The 23,790-nt window shown below is 40.8% G+C and overlaps 1 protein-coding gene across 2 annotated transcripts; it reads right to left on the reverse strand.

The window, feature by feature from the left end:
* Window positions 1-2,724: 2,724 nt before the first annotated feature.
* On the reverse strand, window positions 2,725-23,257 carry BNIP3L (BCL2 interacting protein 3 like). Of its 2 annotated transcripts, none has more exons than XM_030312343.2 (6): window positions 23,071-23,257; window positions 15,996-16,179; window positions 11,353-11,425; window positions 5,706-5,809; window positions 5,425-5,574; window positions 2,725-3,305 (listed from the first exon to the last, which is right to left on the reverse strand). In XM_030312343.2, exons 1-6 carry the CDS (start codon window positions 23,168-23,170, stop codon window positions 3,257-3,259), a joined length of 660 nt encoding a protein of 219 aa, XP_030168203.1. In that variant the 5' UTR covers window positions 23,171-23,257; the 3' UTR covers window positions 2,725-3,256. The 2 variants fall into 2 exon arrangements, with proteins under 2 accessions (XP_030168203.1, XP_030168204.1); XM_030312344.1 differs by lacking the exon at window positions 23,071-23,257 and adding an exon at window positions 16,934-17,040.
* Between the last annotated feature and the right edge of the window lie 533 nt (window positions 23,258-23,790).

The raw sequence follows: 23,790 nt of genomic DNA on the forward strand, positions 1-23,790 counted from the left end.
AGAGAATCCCAAGCAGGCCCCGCACGGTCAATGCAGGGTCTGATGTGGGGCTTGAACTCCTGAAACTGTGAGATCATGACCTGAGCCAAAGGCAAGAGCTGGACGCTTAACCGACTGAGCCACCCAGGTGTCCCTAGGATAGATTTTCACACATCAGTTTCTGCCATTCCTTTATAGGCATGCTCTTGATTCTCTTTTGCACTGAACACTCATCTTTCAATATATCACCTCTTCTGTGAATAATATCCTGATGCTCTCCGGCAGAACAAAAGTTCTAAATTGCTTTGGCCCCCTTCTACTTCTTATACACATCTCTGATAAATAATTTCATCTGTGTGGTGACGGTCCCCCCAAGAGGAGGGAACTCAGGAGGGCAGGAAGAGCATTCGTCCCTGTGAACTCGGCACCCTAGTATTCAAGGAGCTCAGTGGCGGAAAACTTCTGTGCACACAGAAGGCCTCCTCTCTGAACTCCCAGGCAACACACATGACATAAAACGATATGCTGACAGAAGAAGTTTTGTGAGAGCTTTAATGGCACGAAATGTTTATAGCTACAAGTTATACATGTATTGTAAACTGTATATAATGATACAAAGTGCTAACTAAATAGATGAAGAATGCATAATCACTTTGGCTCAGTTAATTCCAATAATTTCAACAACTGGTTCACTTAAAAATTCATCCCACTGGCTAAGTGTTCAGTTTTCACTTTTTACAACAGTAAATACTTTTGCTGCAAAGTAACTTGTTGCACTTTTTAATGTGCAAGTTTGTGCAGTTTTGCTCGTGATTCCATCTACGAATATTTTTAGCCAGCTTTAATCAATCAAGAAAAATGAAGCCTGCCTTTTCGTCCCCCAAACTGTAAACAGGCGTAAAGCTTTTAAAACATTATTCTTAAAACGTCAACTGTTACGTGTTGAAGTCTCCTTTCTAATCACGCAATCTGTTTCTGTTTGACATAAATCTGGGTGCGAGCATCAACATGTATTCCATATGTTAGGGCTGTCAATAAATACTGCATGACTGTATCTTATGATAAGTTCTACTGTGATCATGTATTCATGTTTTAAGTAATAGTCCAAAATTTCACAGATAGTTTAAGAAAAAAAGAACTAAATTTATGTCCGATGTTGAAGAAAATCATAAACATACCCAAGTTCAACCACACTACTGATAGGATTGCTACTGAGTTTCAAAAGAGGGCAATGTGTTGCCTATAAAAAAGTTGCTCTTACTTTTTGTATAATTTTACTTTTCCCTCCCATGATACGGATTGTAATACAAGCTGTATATTACAGCGGTCCAACTCTTTAGTTCTTGCAACTTGATCGGCCTTTCCAGTTTTAGGCAGGCTTTTCAAAATCAGTGGGCCGTCAGATGCACTTTCCAAACAAATTCAAATATGAACACTTGAAATAAATAGGTTATAGAAGGCAAATCAAGTGTTACCAGGTTTAAGAATAAGCTAGAAACAAAGTATAATAAAAAGATATCCAAAATTATTCAGACATCAACCGCTCGAAAGAAAACATAAAATAATTCAGAAAACTATTTTGGATATATCATCTTTCTCAAAGATAACCTGCTATATTCTTGAAAAGAAGATAGTCAGAAATTATTATTGTTTTGTTTAATCTGTAGGTTATTTTCCACTACAACACATCCAGTTTACAAAATCTGATGTGAAAGAGAACAGAGTTAGATAGTTTCTGCAGACTGGCAAATCTATTATTGTCACTGCTCTTATCCCAGGCAATCTGATGCACTTGATTTAATGAAGAGATCGCCAGTTTTAAGATTACCAATGGTCCTCTAAATAGTCAATAGTCATGTCTACATCATAAACAGCAATTTACATATAAAACATATAATAGTATCCTTCAGAGTCATGCCAGGTGTTCCAAAAATCCAAGAAATCTACTTGCAATAACTGGGGGTCCTGATGCTTTCTAACAATTTGGTCCTAAAGCTTCACATTTTAGAAACAAACAAACCCAAATGCACAAACACACACAAGCCGATCACTGTTGCCGAGTGCCCTGGAACTTCAGGAGTTCACAACTGAAGATGGCTACGGGAGGAGAAAACCGCCAGCGCCTGCCCAATCGCAGGGACCACCGTGGGAAGGCTGGACAGGTGAGAGGGAAAGATCCGAAGAAAACAAACACCATCTTTTTAGAACTTTGTCAACTGTCCCCACAACCCACGTCTGGTTTTCAAAGCTGTGCGAGTGCTTGGAATCACTCCGAAACAATTACCTTCACAGTTTAAAGGCTTCAGAGTGTAAGTGGTGCTTCCTAAAACAAGAAGCCCGTATTTGTACCACAAATTGGAACTCGTTCCAAAGCCTCCTCTTAGGAAAAAAACAACAACAGAAAAACTTAAAAGTCATGAAAAATTCACATGCAGCTAAAGCTAATAAACATAAAAATACCAAACACACACAAATCCCCAAAGCAATTTCATCTATTTCTAGGTAGGCCTGAGACGTTCCTTATGAGTAATAGAGATTCTACACCATAGAAAAGACAGCATTACAACATCCTAGTATTAAAATATGCTCACGTGCTTTAGTTCTGATTCTACGTCATACCCATCGTTTATGTAGCTGGCCTCCTACAAATTAAAAGGCGCCATTAAGGAGGCTGTTTAGACAAAAAGTGGCTCCAAAGCTTGTTTAAAATAATTTTTTATTGCCCAGGATATTTTTTTTTTTTTTTGTGTCTTGGTTTTTTTTGTTTGTTTGTTTTCTTTTTTAATAACTATAAATTCAAGCTTAGGGAAGCTTGCCTTTGTCTTGAAAAAAACAAAACAACAAAGCTGTCATATCATTTGCTAACCTGATCTCATTTGAAGAGAGAGAGATGGTAGTTATCTTGCAAGAGCAAAATTTATACCACGAATGATGCAGGTCTAAGTCTGGTAGCACTAAAAGGAGACGATAGCATTGTTGACAAAATTATAATCTGCTGGTGGCATTTGCGGAAAAGAAGCCCTTGCAAATTTCTAAATAACAGTAAACTCTGTTAGGAAATTCTAAAGTGTCTTACAGGCCAAAAAGGGAATGAGGTTAGTAAAATGCCTCAACAGAGTTTGAATAAAATACTGGATTTGAGAGTTACTGGAACTTGGATATGTAAAAATAGGGTGGTAGGTTGGGTCATGCTTACAATGGTCTCAAGTTCAAATAAACTATCGTGACAATACACCACTTCACAGGTCACACGCTTGTCCAGGGGCTTTTCTTTCCTTCAGTAGGTGCTGGCAGAAGGTGTGCTCAGTCGTTTTCCAATATAGATGCTGAAAGGAAACAGAGTGCGTCACGTTTCATCGGCTTCAACAGGTGTATACCAGTTTTCCACAGGCTGAACTGTACTTAAATACTAAATGTTTCAATTCTCGTAGAAGGCTAAAAGGTGTCAGTGCACAGTTCCCTACCCTGAAATCACTGCTGACTTACTTAAAACTAGTCAGCAGCCAGCCAAACTGGTTTTATATAATTATGTTTACTCATTAGGCAGGACTGGACAGCACAGGGGCAGCGATTAGACAAAAGTAAAACCAGAGAGAACAGATTCCCCAAAGAACAAAGCACAAACTTCCTTTGAGATGTTCCCTTACAGCAGACAGAGGTCTATTGATATTTGAGATACGACATACGGTAATGAGCCAAATCACAAAGCTGCCAGTGCCTTACAGTGGGCTCTTACGAACCATTTAACTCTTCAGGATCAGGCCTAACATTGCTTTCCCATGCCAAGCAAGCATTTTACCATTAAGTAACATAAGCGGAAAGGAGGTTAAGGAAAATAGGAATTTAGTCTCACCCCTCCCAGTGTAACAAAATCAACCAACTTTCTCAAATCCTTTTTTCTACATTCATCGATAATAACACACTTATTCCAGCAAGAGAGAGAATCTGAAGACTCGTGAGAGAAAGAGCCCGCACAAGGTACAAAAACCAACTCCCTGAGGGCAAATGAACTACTCTGCAGTCAATACTAAAAGGGAATTAAAAAAAATTTTTTTTTTTTTTTCAACGTTTATTTATTTTTTGGGACAGAGAGAGACAGAGCATGAACGGGGGAGGGGCAGAGAGAGAAGGAGACACAGAATCGGAAACAGGCTCCAGGCTCCGAGCCATCAGCCCAGAGCCTGACGCGGGGCTCGAACTCACGGACCGCGAGATCGTGACCTGGCTGAAGTCGGACGCTTAACCGACTGCGCCACCCAGGCGCCCCAAAAAAAAATTTTTTTTTGAACGTTTGTATTTTTGAAAGAGAGAGACAAAGGCAGAGCGTGAGCAGGGAAGCAGAGAGAAACGGAGACACAGAATCCAAAGTGGGTTCCAGGCTCTGAGCTGTCAGCACAGAGTCCGATGCGGGGCTCGAACTCACAAACCGCGAAATCATGACCCAAGCCGATGTCGGAAGCTTAACCGACTGGGCCACCCACGCGCCCCTATACTGAAAGGGAATTTAAAGTCCTACCCAGTCTGCCCTCACAGCAACCCCATACGACACTCACACACTTCCTTCCGCACAAACCCCTTCCATTCCGCTGTCTGCCATCATGGTCTTTGCCATCACAAAAACGGATCAAGCACCCAGAAAGACAAAAGGAGTCTATGGGAAAGTCACGTATATGTTTCCATGTTTGTGACTGTAAATACTCTCCCATATGTTGAGCTCCTTAAAGGGAAGATAAGGGATATCTCTTTTGCATATTATATAGAGAAAACGACTCCTTGTACATGCTTGAAGAGAATAACAGACCTTAAAAAAAGAAAGAAACTAACAGCTAGTGTTTAACTCCTAAAATCCTCCAAAAAAATAGATTTCCTCAACTGTTCGATCAAAAAAAAAAAAAAAAAAAAGAATTTAAAAGACTGAAAAATCAATCAGCTACAGGTAAACGTGGGGTCAATTTTAGAAGAGTCAATGAAAATGCTACAGGAAGAAAAATACAGGACCCCCACCAAACTACCAGTTTCACTCAAAGACTATTCAACAAAACGGTGTATTTTCCCATCTGGGGGAAAAGAAAATGTTCACATCAGCCCCAAATTTATACACTAAAGGTTAGTTTACTTTAAAGCTTAGCTAATCTTGAATAATTTATAAACGACAAAACCCAAAAGGAAAAATCAGACACAGAAGAGCCCACTTAAAAATGATCACTACAGGACTAACACGAACAACTTACTTTCAAATAAGAAAAACAAAACTCCGCTATTAAAAATGCTTACCAATGTACCAATAACGTATCGGCTTCAACAGTTCTTTTAAGCTCACCCTATCTGCACTCAAACATTAAAAGGGAAACAATACAAACGGTCTCAACCGTGTTTCTTACATCTGGAAATAAAATAGGAGGGTAAAATAAATGGAAAACACGTTGGGAGTTCACCAGTACTTACCCTAGCCCCAAAGCCAAAACATGAGAGAGGAAGAGAGACGGAATGAACACTTTAAGAAATTCTGCGGAGAAGATACCCCCTTTCTTCATGGCCCCACTTTTCCTCATGCTTAAGGAAACGGAGCGTTTGGGGTGTCTGAAGTGGAACTCCCTGGGGAAAGAAAGGCAGAGGAAGGGGTCAGAAATGCACTTGCTGAGAACATCTTAGAAATGAGTAGGTCCACCGCACGCTGGTAGTTCACACCTCCCCCGTGTCCAGAGGAGACACGGGCAAGAACTCACTTAGGTGGAATGTTTTCGGGTCTACTGGACCAGTCAGACACCCAGTCTACACTTTTCTTCAAAGCATCAACTTCTTTCTCTCCTTCTGCAACCTCTTCTTCTGACTGTAAAGAAGAAATACAACTTTAAAAAGAAAAACAAAGGAAGACCAATTCTTCCTACCACAAAAGACAAATCTAGACAGCAAATATATGAAGATCCTAAGGTTGTGCCTGGGCAATTTTCATGGAAGAAACATGACAGCTTTCTAAACAGGCTGACAAAATGATCTGAGATCACAGCATTCAAGATCTTAAAAAGAACCTGAGCGGGACTCACTGCGGTTCTATCTAAGCAGAGGATGTGAACCTCAAAAAAGCGCACTTGGGGCTATCGTGCTAGGTACGGTGCAGAAAGCATTAACAACTGTTGAATCTGGGCAATGTTTCTTCACAGGCCCACTGCGACATTCTCTTCACTTTTGTACGCACTTAAGATTTTTCATCATTGGGGCGCCTGGGTGGCGCAGTCGGTTAAGCGTCCGACTTCAGCCAGGTCACGATCTCGCGGTCCGCGAGTTCGAGCCCCGCGTCGGGCTCTGGGCTGATGGCTCAGAGCCTGGAGCCTGTTTCCGATTCTGTGTCTCCCTCTCTCTCTGCCCCTCCCCTGTTCATGCTCTGTCTCTCTCTGTCCCGAAAATAAATAAACGTTGAAAAAAAAAAAATTAAAAAAAAAAAAAAAAGATTTTTCATCATTAAGACTAAAAGACAACATATCCAAATGTATATACAAACCAATTAAAGTGATGAGGGAAGAAATCAGTGGGAGAGGTGATGAAGAAGTAAATAATAATATTTATTAATCATTCATCAAAACACAAGCATCATTCTAAGCACTTCACATGCATTAATCTTTACCTTGCAACAACCCTACAAAAACAGGAATTACTGACATTCCATTTTACAGATGAGGAAATGAAGACATAAATTCAGTAACTGCCTAAGGTTCCGTAATCAGTAAGAGGCGGGGCCGGTATTTCAACCTGGGCAAACGGTCTTCTACAGCCCCCACTTATAAGCATTAGGTTTTATTTCCTGGAAGGAGATTATATACTTTTTAGACAAATCACTAAACATTTCCCAAGGTTTATTCAAAAGTACTTACGCCAAAAGTTTCTTGGACCCATTTATTTGCTACTGACTTAGAATTTGACATTTTTCCATCAGATCAATGAGAAAGAAGTCTTTGCTCTTGCTAACTGTAACCTATAGTTTCAGGCCAAGAACATGCAAAAGAAGCCACAGGAATTTTTAGGAGATATTCCTAAAAATGAACAGCAATGTTCACTCAGCTTTACAGAATGGATGCTAGGACCTCAAACCAAAGGGTCTCAGAGCGAACTATTTTGATTTGTTACTTTGCTTGAATAGGATTCATTCTTTGACCAAAGCTTTCATTCTTTTCGCAGACAGCAGTGAAATGCAGAACTTAATAGATCAACATGATTCTCTCTGACAGGCTAGTTCTTTTTGAAACAGGTGCCCCAGTAAGGTGGTTTCAGAATAAAATGGGCTACCTGCATCTAGAGACGATCGAACCGAAAGTAAAATCCCTGTGGATTTCTGCTACTCTGGTAGTACCATTCTTACTTAGTTCTGCCGGATTTAGCAAATTCCGCTGAATGACACAATGTAGCCTTTAGGATTAAGCTTTTTCCACTGGGTGTTGAGATTACTCAGAATCATGAGTTGGCTCTTTGTGAAATAAATCTGAAAACATCCTAAATCAAAAACAATAAACTGTTACAATTTACTTAGAGACCAGTTTGTGTACACACAATATCTGGCTACATGCAACACCGCACGACATTCTGCTTCCAGTTTCCGACCCTGGTCTCACATGTCTCTCCTTAAAACTGCTCGAAGATTTACATTTAAATTTGTGAACAGATCAGTATTTCCTACTTTCCAAGAGAATGAAAGTGTGGTAAGATTTTACGCTCTAATTTTTTCGAAGCTGATGTCATTTTCTCTCAGTTGAGTGAAGCAAAGTTTTTAGACTACTAGTAAAAAACAAACAACAACAAAATACAAATTGCCCAAATCAGTTTAGACTGCTTACCTTAAGAACCAAGAATCTCATGCTATCCTCGTTTACTACCGCCGTGTGCTTCCCTTTTATTCATGTTAAATTTGCCAGTTTCAGGTTTTAAATTACCTTCTAATCCTTGGAATTCCGGAATATGGTAAAAACGTACTTAACCTAATTAATACAATTTGTGCTTTTAAACTGAATTATCCTCTCTCTACACCCACGTCTAAAAAAATTCTCATCATTTTAGCCTGTTCTCATGCGGAAGTCCCTTACCTTCAAATCACTTACATTTTCCTTCCCTGGGCCACTCAAGTTCTCTACCTGTGACTATTAAACTGCATACAGTGGGGTCCATGGGCAGATAAACCACAGTTTTACAAGAGGGAGAAGGGAGGACATCTTCAGTCTGCATCATGACTTCAAGAGACCATCTACAGTCAATTTTCTACTATAAAACAAGACTCTTGAGGACTATGGTCATAAAAGTATAGTCTGAATGATCCTTTTCTTAAATGCATTACCCCTTAGGCTTCTTCACAGCATAACTTAGCAGGCATGTTTTAGTTCATTCTCATGACCTTATGAGCTCTCCTGAAATCAATCCCCTGCAAGGACTTATTACAGTAGAAGGAGCAGGCCCAGACAGCCCTGGTTTCAATCCTGGCTCTATTGTGTATTGGCTTTGTGATCTTAGATAAGTAACTTCTCGAAGACAAAGTCTCACTTTCCCTATTTGTTCTCAGGGCTAATATCACCTCTTTCACTGGACTGAGAACATCAAAAGTGGGAAAAACTTTTTTTAGGAATAAATTTAGCACCAAGAATATACCTATCAGTGTCTTTCCTTCCTCCTAGAAAAGGCTGAAAACGTCAAACATTCCTCGTATAGACATGTATAAAAATGTTCAATAAAATCAAGTACCATAACAGTCCTGTGGTAACTGCTTCAAAGTTTGCTAACCCTAAACTTGCTTCTCATTCACAAATATAAAATGCGTCCTCCCAAGCCCTAAAGTTACTCATTTTTAAATGATCGTTTCTTCAATTTTAAAAAAGCAATGAAAAAGGCTTTTTGAAAGCTTAAGTAAATCATACCTACCGATGTCTTATTAAAAGTCTCACTTCAATGTTCCTTTAGGTACCTGTTTCTGAATAGGAACCACACTAGCAATACGACCATAATCCGACACAGAAGCCAAAAGATTTTCATTATCTTTCCTAAATTTCACAAATTCCTTTGGAATTCTAGGATGGATGCAGTCAGCTCTAGAATTCCATTGGAATTCAATTATCAGTGAAGGCTAATTGTACACTGCCACTCCATGAACCAGGAGAGCACCTATCAAAGTGTTTCATTAGGTGGTTAGGGAGCTTATTCGGGGGTGGGGGGAAGTATGTGTGAAGGGGGAGGGAGGTCTAAGATCAAATTAACTTGGAAAACACTCGGTTTAAATAAACAGATTCTTTTACTGCAGGAGTTGTCAGAGCCTTTAAGGTACTACTATGTGCTGTAAATACTGGGATGGGAGCGGGAGGGAGCACAGGGGCTGTATTATTTCCACTTAACTTGCCTTCAGCATTATTTTATGGAGCTTCCCATTGAGCAACTGTTTCTCGAAACACATTCTGGAAAAGGCTAATCTAGATTTTCAATGTGTCCATACAAAAGACAATATGGATTGAGGATATCTTCCTCAGGAAAGACTACAACAAAGAATTAATTTCACTTCTCTGTCTTGGGATTCCTTAGTCCACTTTGCCATGGAAACTGTATATTTTCTTCTTCATTAGTTATAGCACATCCACATGGCAAACTGGACATACGTAAGCCAGCAATTCAACAACTACAGTCAGAACAGCTTCCTACGTGAGAGCCTTGCTACTGTAACCTTCTCTATAAGATAAAGCTCATCATAATATAAATTTGTATTCAATCCACAGATCTGCGAGGTTTCAGGACAGCACAAATAGAATATAGGCAAAGCAGGGAGAAATTGTGCAGCCTTCGGAAACAGAAAATACTGGGTGCATCCAACATACCATGTAAAATGTTTCTAGTGCAAAGGGGTTTAGGACGTTGTAAAGTGATAACCCCACAAAACAGAGTTTCTGTCAGAATCCATTTATTTTTTTTTATTTATTTAAAAAAAAAATTTTTTTTTTAACGTTTATTTATTTTTGGGACAGAGAGAGACAGAGCATGAACGGGGGAGGGGCAGAGAGAGAGGGAGACACAGAATCGGAAACAGGCTCCAGGCTCTGAGCCATCAGCCCAGAGCCTGACGCGGGGCTCGAACTCACGCACCGCAAGATCGTGACCTGGCTGAAGTCGGATGCTTAATCGACTGCGCCACCCAGGCGCCCCTGTCAGAATCCATTTATTTATTTATTTTTTTCAACGTTTATTTATTTTTGGGACAGAGAGAGACAGAGCATGAATGGGCGAGGGGCAGAGAGAGAGGGAGACACAGAATCGGAAACAGGCTCCAGGCTCCGAGCCATCAGCCCAGAGCCCGACGCGGGGCTCGAACTCACGGACCGCGAGATCGTGACCTGGCTGAAGTCGGATGCTCAACCAACTGCGCCAGCCAGGCGCCCCAGAATCCATTTAAACAAACCTCCATCAAACACTCTGCAAGCACCTAACACAGGAGAGCAAGACAACGGTTCCTGTCCTCACGAATTTGCACTGACCCTTTTCAGTGAAAGTTAAGGGCTGGCTATGAACATTCTAAATCACGAACAAGTATTTACTCATCGTAAGTTTTATAATATAAACCCTTGTAAGCTTTCAATACTATATCCGTTGATTTTACTAAAACATCAACTCCTAGTGAACTATTCTTATCTTCTTTAATTTAATTAACCCTGCAAAATTTAGATGAATTCTCTCTCTAGCTGTTGTATTCACTTCAAAAGTCACTGCTTTGATTTCAGATGCAGAAAAAGTTTTCATACCTGGTTCTACAGCTTTCCTTTTCATTCATTTTGTGACCTTATATAAAACTCCTCAGTTTTCCATTTATAAACTCAAGAAACTAGCCCAGAATACAGAATCTGGGCTATCATAGATAGAATTTTAGATAGAATCATAGATAAGAATTTTCCAATTCTAGGGGTACCTGGCTGGCTCAGTCGGTTGAGCGTCCGACTTCGGCTCGGGTCATGATCTCGCGGTCTGTGAGTATGAGCCCCATGTCGAGCCCTGTGCTGACAGCTCAGAGCCTGGAGCCTGCTTCGGATTTTGTGTCTCCCTCTCTCTCTGCCCCTCCCCCACTCACACTTTGTCTCTCTCTCTCCTTCAAAAATAAATAGACACTTAAAAAAAAAAAAAGAATTTTCCAATTCTTTTAGGGTGATAGGACCCCAAATTCTCAGCTGTAGAGAAGTACAAGGGCTGTATCATCCTAAGTAAATTATACAACCAGAAACTGAATAACTTAAAACAGCTTCCAAGTACTTTTTAAAGTCTTCTTATTCTTCAATATATTTTAGCAAAACACACTTATCTAGAGGTTCGCATTTTTCCTAATTGTTTACTGTACATCAGAACAACGAACACACGCACACACACCTGAGAGCTATGGTCCCTGCTGGTGTGCATCTCCACATCAAACATAATCTGCCCATCTTCTTGTGGGGAAGGGCTAGAAGAGAAAGAATTTAGCCATTAATTTTAGTTCTCATTTTGCCAAGTAAATTAACCGCTACTGGAAATTAGAAAACTGAAAGTTACAGTAGAATTGGCTTTGAAAAAGCCGCAAATCAAAAAGTATTATCTTTTCTGAAATCAAGCACTCTTGTTTCCAAAATGTTCTGGAATTTTGTGGTGGTGATGAATTTCTTTGCAATGATAAATTTCCTTATTTTTACTCTTTTTCCAATAAAGGTACGATGATCTACAAATTCAGAAAGCTGGTTTGGGATTCTTTTGCTCAAAGCTCTTTCCTCATTAAATAATTCATCACCAGCAAGTCTCAACATGTGAAAGCAGTTTTCAGAGCCTAGTTGGTTCCCAGCCTCCTGAGGAGCTTCCTGGGTATAATCTGAAACCGGCCCCCAAATGGGAGGGCGAGGAGAGCAAAAGAGGAAGGCCACCCCACATCGGTAGGTGACAGCTTTAAAGAGAGAGGGAACTTACAGATGAGGCTTGTCTTGGGGTGACAGTAAGTCGAGCACATCAGATCGCCATCAGCCTGCCAAATCTTAAAAGTTCATACAGAGGCCTTAACTGGGTCTAGTCACATATGCCGTTCAAACAGTCTCAACACCACATTTCTGTCTCAAAGCTGTATTCCTCAGGCAGCTTCTGAGAGCTGGGAAGGTAGGCACATTCCAAGGTCAGGAGAGGGGCTGGGGAGCCTCCAGTTGCCCAAGTCCAGCTTCAGGGTCAATCTGCGGTCACATCTTCTCGAACACCTCCTCTGGCACTCTTTCAAAGGGTCTTCAAGTTTAAAATTGTGTTCGCGATACTATTACGATTTATTTGCCTTTGTCATTCTTATTCTGTCATGTCTGTCATTCTTACTCTGTGTATCGTGAAACTTTCCAAAGGCTACATGATGTGTTTTATGACAACAGACCCAGTGCAAAAGCAGATGAGAGTCCAGCTGTTTTCTATTAAAGCCAGATATTAAAGAGATTTGCAAAAATGTAAAACAATGCTACTAATTCTCACTAATTTTTTTGGTTATGAAAAAGTTGCTTTTCATTTTAAAAAGCTACTTATATTGAAATGTAAAGAGTTTATTATTGTTGAATGAGTGCGTATTTTGAAACTTTCTGTTTTAATTTCTAATATAGTTAAATGTTGAAATATATAACCCACATAATCAAAGAACTTTTGGGGATCCTAATAATTTTTAGGGCTGTAAAGGAGTACTGAGACCAAAGAGTTTCAGAACCACTGTTCTACTTGTTTCAGAAATATTTGCTTTGAGATATCTCAGAGTGAATTACTGAAGCTCATATATGAATATGGAACTTTAACGAAAAGTACAAGATAATATTCCCCAAAACAAAAATTTACAGACAAACTTTTCGACAAAACACGTGACTGCAAACTATCTTGATACAATAGATGAACACAACATGCTAAGTTCTATTCTTAGTTTTATCAGCGATTCCTTGTGTACGGCAGGTTGTTGCTTCTCGGCCTTTCGGCTAAGATCAAGTGTAACACAACGGGTCACTAGATTTTCCACTATACACCCCGCCCCCACCTCCCAAATCTAAACTGAAGTATGGATGAAAATGCTCAGGCCTGACTTGTTCAAAGGACTAGATATTAACTGTTCAAGATACCAAGAGCACGTGTAGAATGTTAACATATAGAAATGATGGTGAGACACACTCAAAAATAAGTTCACCTGAAATCTGTCAGACTGATTCGGCCTAGGAGCCTCAGACTATTATCACTGACGCAAGAGAGTCCTAAATAGGGATGGCAAGAGAGAAAAGCTGATTCTGTACCGCACATTTTAGTGTATTTAGAAAATTTTGGTCTTAAACTAGAAATCTCAGGCTACAGCACAGGAACCAGGTAGGAGGCACTCTTGTCCTCAGTTTACTGTCCTTATGCTCCAACACCATTGAGTTCACAGCCAGAGATCCAGTTAAGGGCGAGCCTTCCGTAGCCATAAGCAGGTCAACGCAGTAGAATGACACAGTCAAGAACCCTACAGGAGCACTTCTCTCCTTCTACACTCTTCTTTATCGTTGGCACCAATCCCACTTAGGAAAATACTCAATGTTTCACTGGTCAATGGTTTACTCCTCCTAACAATGTGAAATGCATTAGAGCTTCAATTCTGGCTCATGATAGAATTAGCTGGGGAGCTTTTAAAATATCCTGTCTCTACCCCACCCCTCACAACGGAATGAGAATCTCTAGGGATGGGGTCTGTGCACTGGTATTTTTAAAAGCTCCCTAGATATGTCTGGTGTGTAGGCTGAGAACTCCCGCGATAGGGTGAAACGCGATATAAAACACAGGGGGGTTATCTTCTTACAACCGCCACAGTGACAAAAATGTATCTGTGGGATAATTTTTAAATTCCAAGTTCGGTTGGTCCTTGAACAATACAGGGTGCTGAGGCCACCCCACAAAGTTAAAAACCTGTGTATAACTTTTGAGTCCCCCAAAACTTCATCGCTAATAACCTACTTTTGACCAGAAGCCTTACGGATAACATAGTCAACTGACACATATCCTGTATGTTATATGTATTGTCTAGTGTATTTTTACAATAAAGTAAGCCAGAGGAAAAACATGTTAAATATAATCATAAGGAAGAAAAAACACATTTACAGTATTGGACTGTATCGAAAAGCATTCACATGACTGTGCACTTCAGACTCACGTTGTTCAAGGGTCACTGTGTACATAAATTAGCTTTGAGACTAATATCCAAGAATCCTAGAATTTCTCCATCTATAAGAAACACTTCTCAATGACTTCAAATATAGGGATGCATGGCAATTCAAATGACATGAATTTTGAAGACATTTCTGAATGTTAAAATGTGTTATATAGCAGGGGAGAGTATTACTGAGCTCGAGCTGTAGGCCTTCTCTGAAAGATGACCAGGAACCCAGAGCGTAAAGGCACACAAGCTGAGGGACAGGAAAGTGCTCGAAGGCATGCGCCACGCCTCACTTCACATGTTTAAAGACCTAACTTGAACATGATCGTGAGAAAGTAAATTCATGTCCAATCACAAGTATAACTACAACCACAAGTGAAAGAAGTTGACCAGAAAAGCAAGCAAGGGACTTCTCCTCTGCTCAATGACCACAGCAAGTGAACAGGTTAAGGGACACGTTGATGCCAATCATCAAGGGTCATGTACTTGAATGCAGAAAAGCCTTAGAAACAAGCCTAGAACAAGCAGAAAACTTCAGAAACGCATAACGAGTCCCATAATATAAATGCAGCGTAATAGAAACTTCATTCTGAAAGACAGACGAATGCTGTTGCTACTGGAATCAGTGGCAAGCTGCTCAGCAAAGAGCCATCTGCTCTGCTTCTAACGAGGCTCCTGGGAAGTACAGGGACAGAGGCAGAGGCGGGGGTGCGTGGTGGGCCAGAGCCAGCAACCCAGTCCTCTGCTACCTTTGTGACATCGGTGGATCATAAGACAGGCAGGAACTTCAAACGTGACTGAACTCCTGTTTCTTTCTCCTTTTAAACTTTTTCTGATATATAAAATGTGCTATATATACATTTTACACAAAGTACAAAAATGTTCAGAAGAAGAAAAATATCCATAATTCCATCCCTTAGAGATAATCACTTTTATTTTTAGTACCCATTTTTAAGTGTTTCCTTAGCCTTTTCCTCGTGCGTTTGCATTTTCTCCATGGATAATATCAGTTAACTCTTAGTTAACCACATCATCCAGTATCCCGTAATGCTAACGTATGGCCGTCACAGACCAGGAGGTGTTAGGTAGATCACCATGTCATTTAATACCGCGTCCCCAGGGGAAAAAAAAATGACGCTTACACTGAAAAGCAAACAAACAACTTGGTTTCATTCAACTCAATCACCGTGCCCTTACTCTTTCACCATAAGCAGTTCTTAATCAGTGGAATTACTTTTCCCGAGTTAAATATAGAAATATGAGGTCTAAAATAAAAGTTCCTCTGAAGAAAGAGAATGGCCTCCCAAATTAACTATCTTGATAGCCGGTGGTCAGTGTTTCCACCCTGCAAATTCTGCCGTAACTTGCATCAACCTGCAGTTCCTAAGACTCAGAAACATGTACTGAGTGTTACTACACACCAGCACCATGACTATCAAGGGTACCACGGAGATGAAACATGACCCCTGCTCTTTGGAGACTCACAAGCTAGAAGGGGGGACAGACACAGAAGAGGTGACTGGCAGAATGTGATCTCTGAAACAGGGACACAAAGGAAAATGGGAAAAAGTTGGATTCATTCTACAAGTAAACATTTATGCCCTTGACTTTTAAACCAATAAATATCAAAAAAATGATTCACTCTGAGTAAAGAAACTGATTTAATCTAGGGGAAAACACTAGGGACTCAACTATTTGTCAATTAGCTCTCTGATTTAAATTCACACGCTGCAATAAATCAGGAGTCATATTTTGTCAAATGAAGACGAAAGCAAATTTATTTCTTCTAATGGGAATTAACCTTGTAACCCATCTGTTTTCCGAATTCTACCAAATCATGGATCTCACTTACCTGTCACAGTGAGAACTGGCTCTTGAACTACTCTGTCCTGATTCGTGTTGCGCGTCCAAAAGAATCTTTTCCATGTCTCCATTGTGGATAGAGGATGAGGAAGGTACGTGTTCTAGCCCCCCATTTTTCCCATTGCCATTATCATTGCCATTGCTGCTGTTCATAGGGAGCTCCACCCAGGAACCTGTTGGACGAGTCAGATAGCTTAAGTTAACCACAGCAGAACCAAACTCTGTCATGTGCACACAGATGCGAATGTGGTGAATTCCGATAAGAATTCGGTCTTGCCTTAAAGCAAACGTAGAAGTACTCTGAAGACAATAAATAAGGAGCAACAGAAGTCTAAAAATGTGTATAGTTCTTGTTCCTGAAGTAGCTCATGCAATCAACCAATTTAGAAGAAGCTGGAACTCTAACCACTAGTATCTTAGAAAATGTGTTTTTCGGCCAATTTTCTCTCTAGTTAAAGCTCAGTTTATATACAATAAGCACTCCTCTGAAAACTCTGAGATTGCTTTCCAAAGAATAAATGGCTACTTTATTACAAGACAGCCTACTTATCTTCAATATTTTAGTTATAGATGTATTTAATGTAACACATATTTTTCCCCAAAGTCTACTTCAGCTATTTAGTTGTGCCCTCCCCACAGATAAAATAAACACATGGCTTAGAAACTTCACGAAAGTCATCTAAATAAGTCAACAACTGTCTTAATTAGTATAAACAATTGAGAAGCTCCCAGAGAACTTAACTCCAATCGTAAGTTTCAATTTGTGTACACATGTGCAAAATAAATGAACGCATCCAGCTCTTAATTAAATCAGGTGGTAACACTAAGAATTCTGAAAAAGCTCTTGTCTCCATGCCACCGATTAGTTTCTTCCTTTCCTCTGTACCTCACCCCTTTCTATTCCCTTTCTCTATGTACTAACCGTACCTTGTGGACTTGACTTTTCTTCTCTCCCACGAGCTCCTACTTTCTAGGGTTTCATTAAGCCTTGTTGGTTTTAGGGGAGAAACTACTGTGCATCTGCACAGGAGACACTGAGGTTTTCTCAGGCCAACAGTCAAAGGGGGTGGAGCCACAGGAAAGGGGACGTGGCCTCGGTAATCTGGACAGCTCTTGAAAATATTTACTGGCTCCATGAGTTTGCGGACACATTAAGATGCTTTAATTTTAATAAGAATTGGCAGCAGTAGCCAACAGGCCAACTTCACAACAAAAAGAAATAGTGATGGATTTGCTTCATGCTTTGCATATTTTTTTGTTTTATTTATTTTTTATTTTTAAAATTTATTTTACTTATTTTTGAGACAGAGAGAGACAGAGCATGAACGGGGGAGGAGCAGAGAGAGGGAGACACAGAATCCGAAACAGGCTCCAGGCTCTGAGCTGTCAGCACAGAGCCCGGCGCGGGGCTCGAACTCACGAACCGCGAGATCGTGACCTGAGCTGAAGTCGGACGCTTAACCGACTGAGCCACCCAGGTGCCCCGCGTATTTTGTTTTAGAAAATATAATGAAGCAGGCTAGTAGGGCCATCTCTCTAAACTCCCAGCATAAGTGTTAAGCGTTCTGTGGCTGAACAGTCTTCCATCAGTAAACCACACGTAATCACCAAAACAGGCTCAAACCCTCAAATGGACTATTAATGAAGTGAGGACTGTTCTAGATCCAAAGTGAACACATCATCCTTCTATGAAGGAACAGCTCAAAGGCGACCTGCCTGGAAATCAGACTCCACCGCCTGCTCTCTGCCCATATTTCTCAGCTTCAGTATTCTCATTTGTAAAACAGATATAAAAGCACAGACCCTACCTCAGAGCTGCTCTGAGGATTAACTAGAGGAACACGGGTGAAGTGCCTAGTAAGTGGGAGATATTCAGCTATCTGCTAGATAAACGAGTTTGTCCTTGTCCAGTACTTAGAACCGTGTTTGCTGAATAAAAATGAAGTTACCCTTTCCTCCCTTTCCCTCCACGGCAGTCCCAGTGGGGGTCACAGCCCAATAACCACAACCAAATCTTTGGGACTCTACTGCCAAACAACACGGTGGCAGGACGTCCCCGCGACCTCATTCTATACAGAAACAAAAATGGACAGACTAGGTAGAGTTCAAAATGGATTAACAAATTCGACTAACAAAGCTAAGACAGACTGAACACTAAAGGTAATTTAACTAAATCCTTGGAGTGCCTCTGGAGTGTAGAAGAAACATGCCAAAAGCATCCCTAAATTTAGAGCTCTGCAAAGTATTTTAACTGGAGAGACAGAAAAAGAAAGAGGTATATGATAAGTTTTTTTCCTACTCCTATTGTTTTCTACAATTTCAAACTTACTTTAAACCAACAGAATCAGTTCTTCTTGTACAGAAGCCTAATGTATAAACAACACAAACAAAAGACCTGAGCTGCTCTGGTAGAAGAAGTAAGGAACCAGGCGTTCCCGATGGATCTCTGTGGAAGCCAGTCTTCCCTAAAATACAATTAACGTTCACTTCAAGTAGCTGATCAAAGAGAAAACCAGCTGTAACAATATCAGGTTTTCCACACCTCACCTTTTTGAAGGACTTCCAAACCAATATCTAGGTTCTACTTCCAGCATTAAAAATATGTAAGCAATCATCATCTACGAACTTGAGAAGACACACCTGGAAATGCTTGGTAAAAGTGATTTCTGTAACTGGCTTCACACCCAGCATAACTGAAGGCATTTCCACTTAAGGCAGACAAAAATTTTGGGCATATATTAATATCCGTGGTTAAGAGCACAGACTGAAGCCAGACTCCCGTTCTAACACTTAACAGCTGTTACACCCCAACCAGGTTACTTAATCCCTTACTAGTTTTCTCACCTGTAAAATGGGGATAAAAATTATATCTACCTCAGAGGGGTGCACAAAGACAACATGAATAAAGTACTGAGAAAAATAAGGAAAATCACTAGTACATGGTATGTGTTAGCTATTATTGTAATTATACTCTGTATCTTTTAAGAAACATTTCTTAATGCAAAAATGTGTTTCTTGAAAATAAACATACATAAAGTAAAAATACCTTTCTTCCCAATCTCCTATTCCTACTCCCAAATAAAACCACTTTTAAAAAGTTCATAATGTAAACTTCCAGAGCTTTTTCGATAGTTGTGCTTTTTGCGTTTGTCTTTACAAAAAAATTGAATCATACTATACATATTTTTCTGTAAAAAGTGTTTTTAACCTAACAGTTTGTAGATATCTTTCACCATCAATGCATATTACCTTACCTCATTCTTTTAAACAACTGCTTTGCATCTCATAAAGATATACCATACTTCAGCCATTATCCAATGTCGATGGTTAATGATAACCAAAATTGTTTCTATGCATTAAGACACCTAAAAAGGTATTTCCCTAACTCAACAATTCTCCAGATGTATCATCTACGGAAATAAACTGTACTGCAGAAACACCTATGCATACAGATATTAAAAGGCTACCTATCAGCTTTATTTTTTGAGTAAAATGGGAAAAAAGTAAACCTGTCTTTCTCAATAGATGGACTACACATGCTTTTCATTACCTCGTTCATTCTTGATTTACAGCTTCAGAATTTCTTGATGTTCTAACTCTACCAATCCTCATAAAGTCCCTTTCTACTTGGAAAGGAAACAAGATATGAGGATTGTGCTGTCCAAGCAATACAAAGTAGAAAAAAATCTCAGTGAATTCTCTTCCTAAAAATCAAGCTTTAAAAAAAAAAAAAAACAAAAACAAAAACAAAAACAAAAAAACCTGGCAGGCTCTCTCTGTTATATTAAGTCTACTTACAAACTGAAAAGTGTTCTTATGCCAGACTGTACATATACACCATACATGAGATATTTTCTCAAATCTTTGAGAATTGCTAAGAGATTCAGAATTGCTAAGATTCATGCTTCTATATTTTCTAATCTAGTACATCATGAAGGCTGGTTCAGTAATTGTGATTATATTCATGACTGTATGCTGTATATACTCTTTCTAGTTTTATAATTACTAGTTCAATCCTCTTGCAAGAAGGGGAGTGGGAGAGCTGCAGGGCACAGGAAGGGAGAGAAGGAGGAAGAGTATTTCTCATTTTTCCCCCCAACTTTCCAAGGTCCCACGTGTAACTTTCATCCTAACCAGCAGAGATACTTTTCATCATGTCGTATGTTCTTTCCTCCAAGCCTTTATTTTATTTCAAGCACTTGATGCTGGAATGCAGACCAAGAACAGTCACTGATATTCTTCCAAAAAAAAAAAAATCATTTTGCACGAAGGAGTACTTACACACCAGTTACTAATATATTCAAGAATAGTATCATGAAGCAGTGAAGTTTCACATGCCATAGACTCAAAAGCTCTCTGGCCATACTGGGGAAACAAGTACATCATGGCTGAAGATGTTCAAAAAGAAAAAAAAAAAAAAAAAAAAAAGGCTGTACTTCCTACATTAAACAACAAGAATTATTATATAACATAAATGTCCTATACAAATATTAAGTAACTTGACAGTTTTCTTAAGACCACAACTGAGACTGGAAACTGGAAAAACATCATTTTAACTTTGCCAGTATTCTGTATATTTGTCCATTAATTTGTAAGGAAGGTGAACTGTTCCCCTACAATGGTAAACTAAAAAAAAAAAAAAAAAAAAAAAAAGTCAGAGAAAGCTTTCGTTACTTCAAATATTTCAATAATTTGCTGTTAAAACTCTGTTTTGATTCCTGAACTTAAGATAAAAATCACAAACCACAGATAATCTGTACAACGAGTTCATCTTCTGTGTTTCACAGTGGTGCAACTTTACCCAACAAAGAACTTCAACTTATCAACAATTTGGGTGGTATTAGATGTCTGAATAAGTTGTTTTGCCCAGTGCCCAAAAATCATTTGAAGGAATCAGGAAGGCTTCTTGTTTGGTTTGAACCACTGTTGTATAATGAACTGAAAAAACAAACAGAATAAAAGGCAAGAGGGGAGTCATTAAATATGGCACTACCTAAAAGCTTTTCAGTAACTTTTCAAAGCTCACCCTACCCCAAATAAAATACTTGCTATCTAGCAGATTTCCCAAAACACCATTTGGATATCACACACAGACTGAATGTTCTACTTCTGTTAAGAGCTAATACGAACGCAGCAGCAACGGACTGTCCCAAAACATTAAATACCGCATAGGGTCTTCCAGACACAGAGATAAACCATCACATACAACTCAACCCCCTTTGTTGTTTTTGCTAGCTGGTCAAAGGAAAACTAAAATTTCTTTTTTTCTGTGAAATCATGCATGCATACTAACCAACTGGCCAAGTTGTGAGCGCTGCAGGATAAGAGGGAGTACAATGAAGAAAGAGTACACCAAAAAGAGCTAGCTGGCTAGGCAGGTCACTTCTGCTCATAAGGCAGGATAACATACTGAGAGAATAGTAAACACACATAACCAGGGCATTCTGGGCCACTGACGTGTCCTGAAAGAAGCACTAGATCATTTGAAAGTAGAAATCTCAGCTCTAAGTCCTAGCCTGCTGTGAACTTGGACAACACACTTTTACTCTCACCCTGCTCCTTTACCAGTAAACAGAGGCAGTTACCTCTAAAGTCTTCCTATTCCGAAATCCCATGCTTCTAAGAGTATGCTAAAAACAAGTTAAGTAGTGTTTAAAATGCACATTAACACATGAAACGAGTAACATTTAAAGACACATAAATTAATCCTTACTGTGGGAAATAATATATAATCTTACAGTCCAGAACATAAGACACTTATAAGTTTTAAAAACTCAACCTTTCAGAAATTCATCCATCAAAAGATGGAACAGGAGCAATAAGCAATGAAAACATCTTAAAATAAGAAAATTCTATCCCCATCTTGCGGGGACAGGAATTCTTTTCCCTAAAATAATTTTCAGGCCATGTTGGAACACCTCCCTCTTATGAAAGAGATTGCAATGCCTTGAAGTGTCATTTAAGCATCCAAATGATTTTTAAATGATTTCATCAGGCCATATGCTAACTGTCCCAACTACCTCTTTTATGAGATCAATTGTGGAAAGAAAGGTTAGGCAAGAACCTTTCCAAGACTCTGAGCTTTAAAGACAGCTAGGAACAATCTTAGGACAAGATGTCTGAGCACCGCAATGTCTGGATAAGCAACTGTAGTTGGTCATAACTCAATACTGCACATGGACTTCCAAGCGCCCGACTGCATCGGTGTGGTTTTAAGCCCGTTTCTGAACATTTATTGCCCCAGACTCCAAGATTTATGCAATCTTGGGTGGTTTAAAGAGGCTGGTCACAAGAGGTTTTCAGGGCACACAACTCCATCGTTTCAAAAACAAAACAAAAAACTCACTTGGGCCAACTCTAAAAGAAAAAAAAAAAATCTCAGAAAAAAAAAAAGTAGCATAGCCTCCTCACACCCCCCACTCCCCAACACGCGCGATACAAGTAACCACTAAATTGCCAAATAATTTTCCTGGCCAGCCTGTGGTAACAAAGGAAGGGAACCAAGGGGCTCACATTCCAAGCCTTGGGGGAAGGCCGACCCAGAGAGGGGAGGTCCGCCCGGCCAGGCCCGAGCCCCGCTGCACACCTGACCTCCCACGCGTCTGCCGGCCGCCCCCTCCCCTCGGCCCGCCGCCCGCGTCCATCCCCCGGCGTCCCCGCTGCACGTCCCCATCCCTGCCCACGTCTCCTCCGCCGCCCGCTCCGCCCACCCCGCCCTCACCGCGCCCCAAGGCCCGCCCCCCGCGCCCCGATTGGCTCCGCTCGGGGGCCCACCACAGGTGGGATCGGCTCGCCCCCCTTCTCCTCCCACCCATCGGCCCTCCCCAACTGCGAACCCAAGCAGCTCCCCACCCAAGACCCCAGGAGGGAGGGGAGACAGGGCTAGAGGAAGACAGGAGCAACTCGCCCTGACAGGTGACGGGAGCTGTCAGTCACCCGCACATCCTCAGCCGGGGCCAATGGGCTGCCTTCTCCTCCCGCCCTCCGCGCGGAGCTGGCGGCCGCGGCCAGAGCAGCTCCTCCTCCCCCATCCTCTTCACCGAGCCCGCCGGCCCAGCACTCACTGTTGAGGCCGGCTGTCGGGGCCAACGGCTGTTCACCCTCTTCGCAGTTGTTGTTGTTGTTGTGGGGGGGCGGCGGCTGTTCTACTAAATGAGACGACATTGTCGGGCGGCTGGAAGACCCGCGGCCGAAGCAGGACCGTCTCTGGTTCTCGGGCAGCAACACAACAAGCCGAGTCCCCCGCCCCCTTTTCTGCGCCTGCGCAGCCCCTCCCCCGCCCCTGACGTCAGGGTCCGCTAGGGCCACGTGATGACAACACAACAAGCGAAGGGGCGGGGAGGGGGCGTTCCTAGGCGAGCTCCGGATCTGGAGACGCGGGAGTCACGCTGACTCGAGCCCCTGGAATGAATTCTTGCGTGTCATTTGTACTGGCCTGATGGAGTGATTGATGCGGCTGGAACCGAGATAGAGGTTAGAGAGAAATGTGTAATGAGGAAGTGTGAGGTGCTCATGTGCTGGCACCCAAATCTCCCACACCTACAGGATCAGTATTGTTTTAGCCAGTCCCCCGAACATTTCAGTATAAAGGCTCACTTCTGTAATAGGTATCATGGTGACACAAAGGAAGCAAGAACCCAGGTGCCTCCCTGTCTTAAAACCTAAAACAAAGTTGGCGATGTATTAACACTCTAAATAGGGAACAATGTAAGACACGCCAGAATTTTAGTTGTTACAGGTTTTTTAAAAATTTAAATTTCAAATGTACTATTCCATCATTGTAA

Source organism: Lynx canadensis, chromosome B1 (genome assembly GCF_007474595.2).
Source record: "Lynx canadensis isolate LIC74 chromosome B1, mLynCan4.pri.v2, whole genome shotgun sequence".
In the NCBI taxonomy this organism is placed as follows: domain Eukaryota; kingdom Metazoa; phylum Chordata; class Mammalia; order Carnivora; family Felidae; genus Lynx; species Lynx canadensis.

Bases quoted from the DNA above. Each gene is read 5' to 3' on its own strand.
- BNIP3L (XM_030312343.2), bottom strand. From the start codon at position 23,170: ATGTCGTCTCATTTAGTAGAACAGCCGCCGCCCCCCCACAACAACAAC. The intron at 11,426-15,995 runs GTAAGTGAGATC...TTTCTCTTCTAG, and splicing joins GCCAGTTCTCACTGTGACAG to CCCTTCCCCACAAGAAGATG. The intron at 3,306-5,424 runs GTAAGTACTGGT...GTTTCCTTTCAG, and splicing joins GTTTTGGCTTTGGGGCTAGG to CATCTATATTGGAAAACGAC.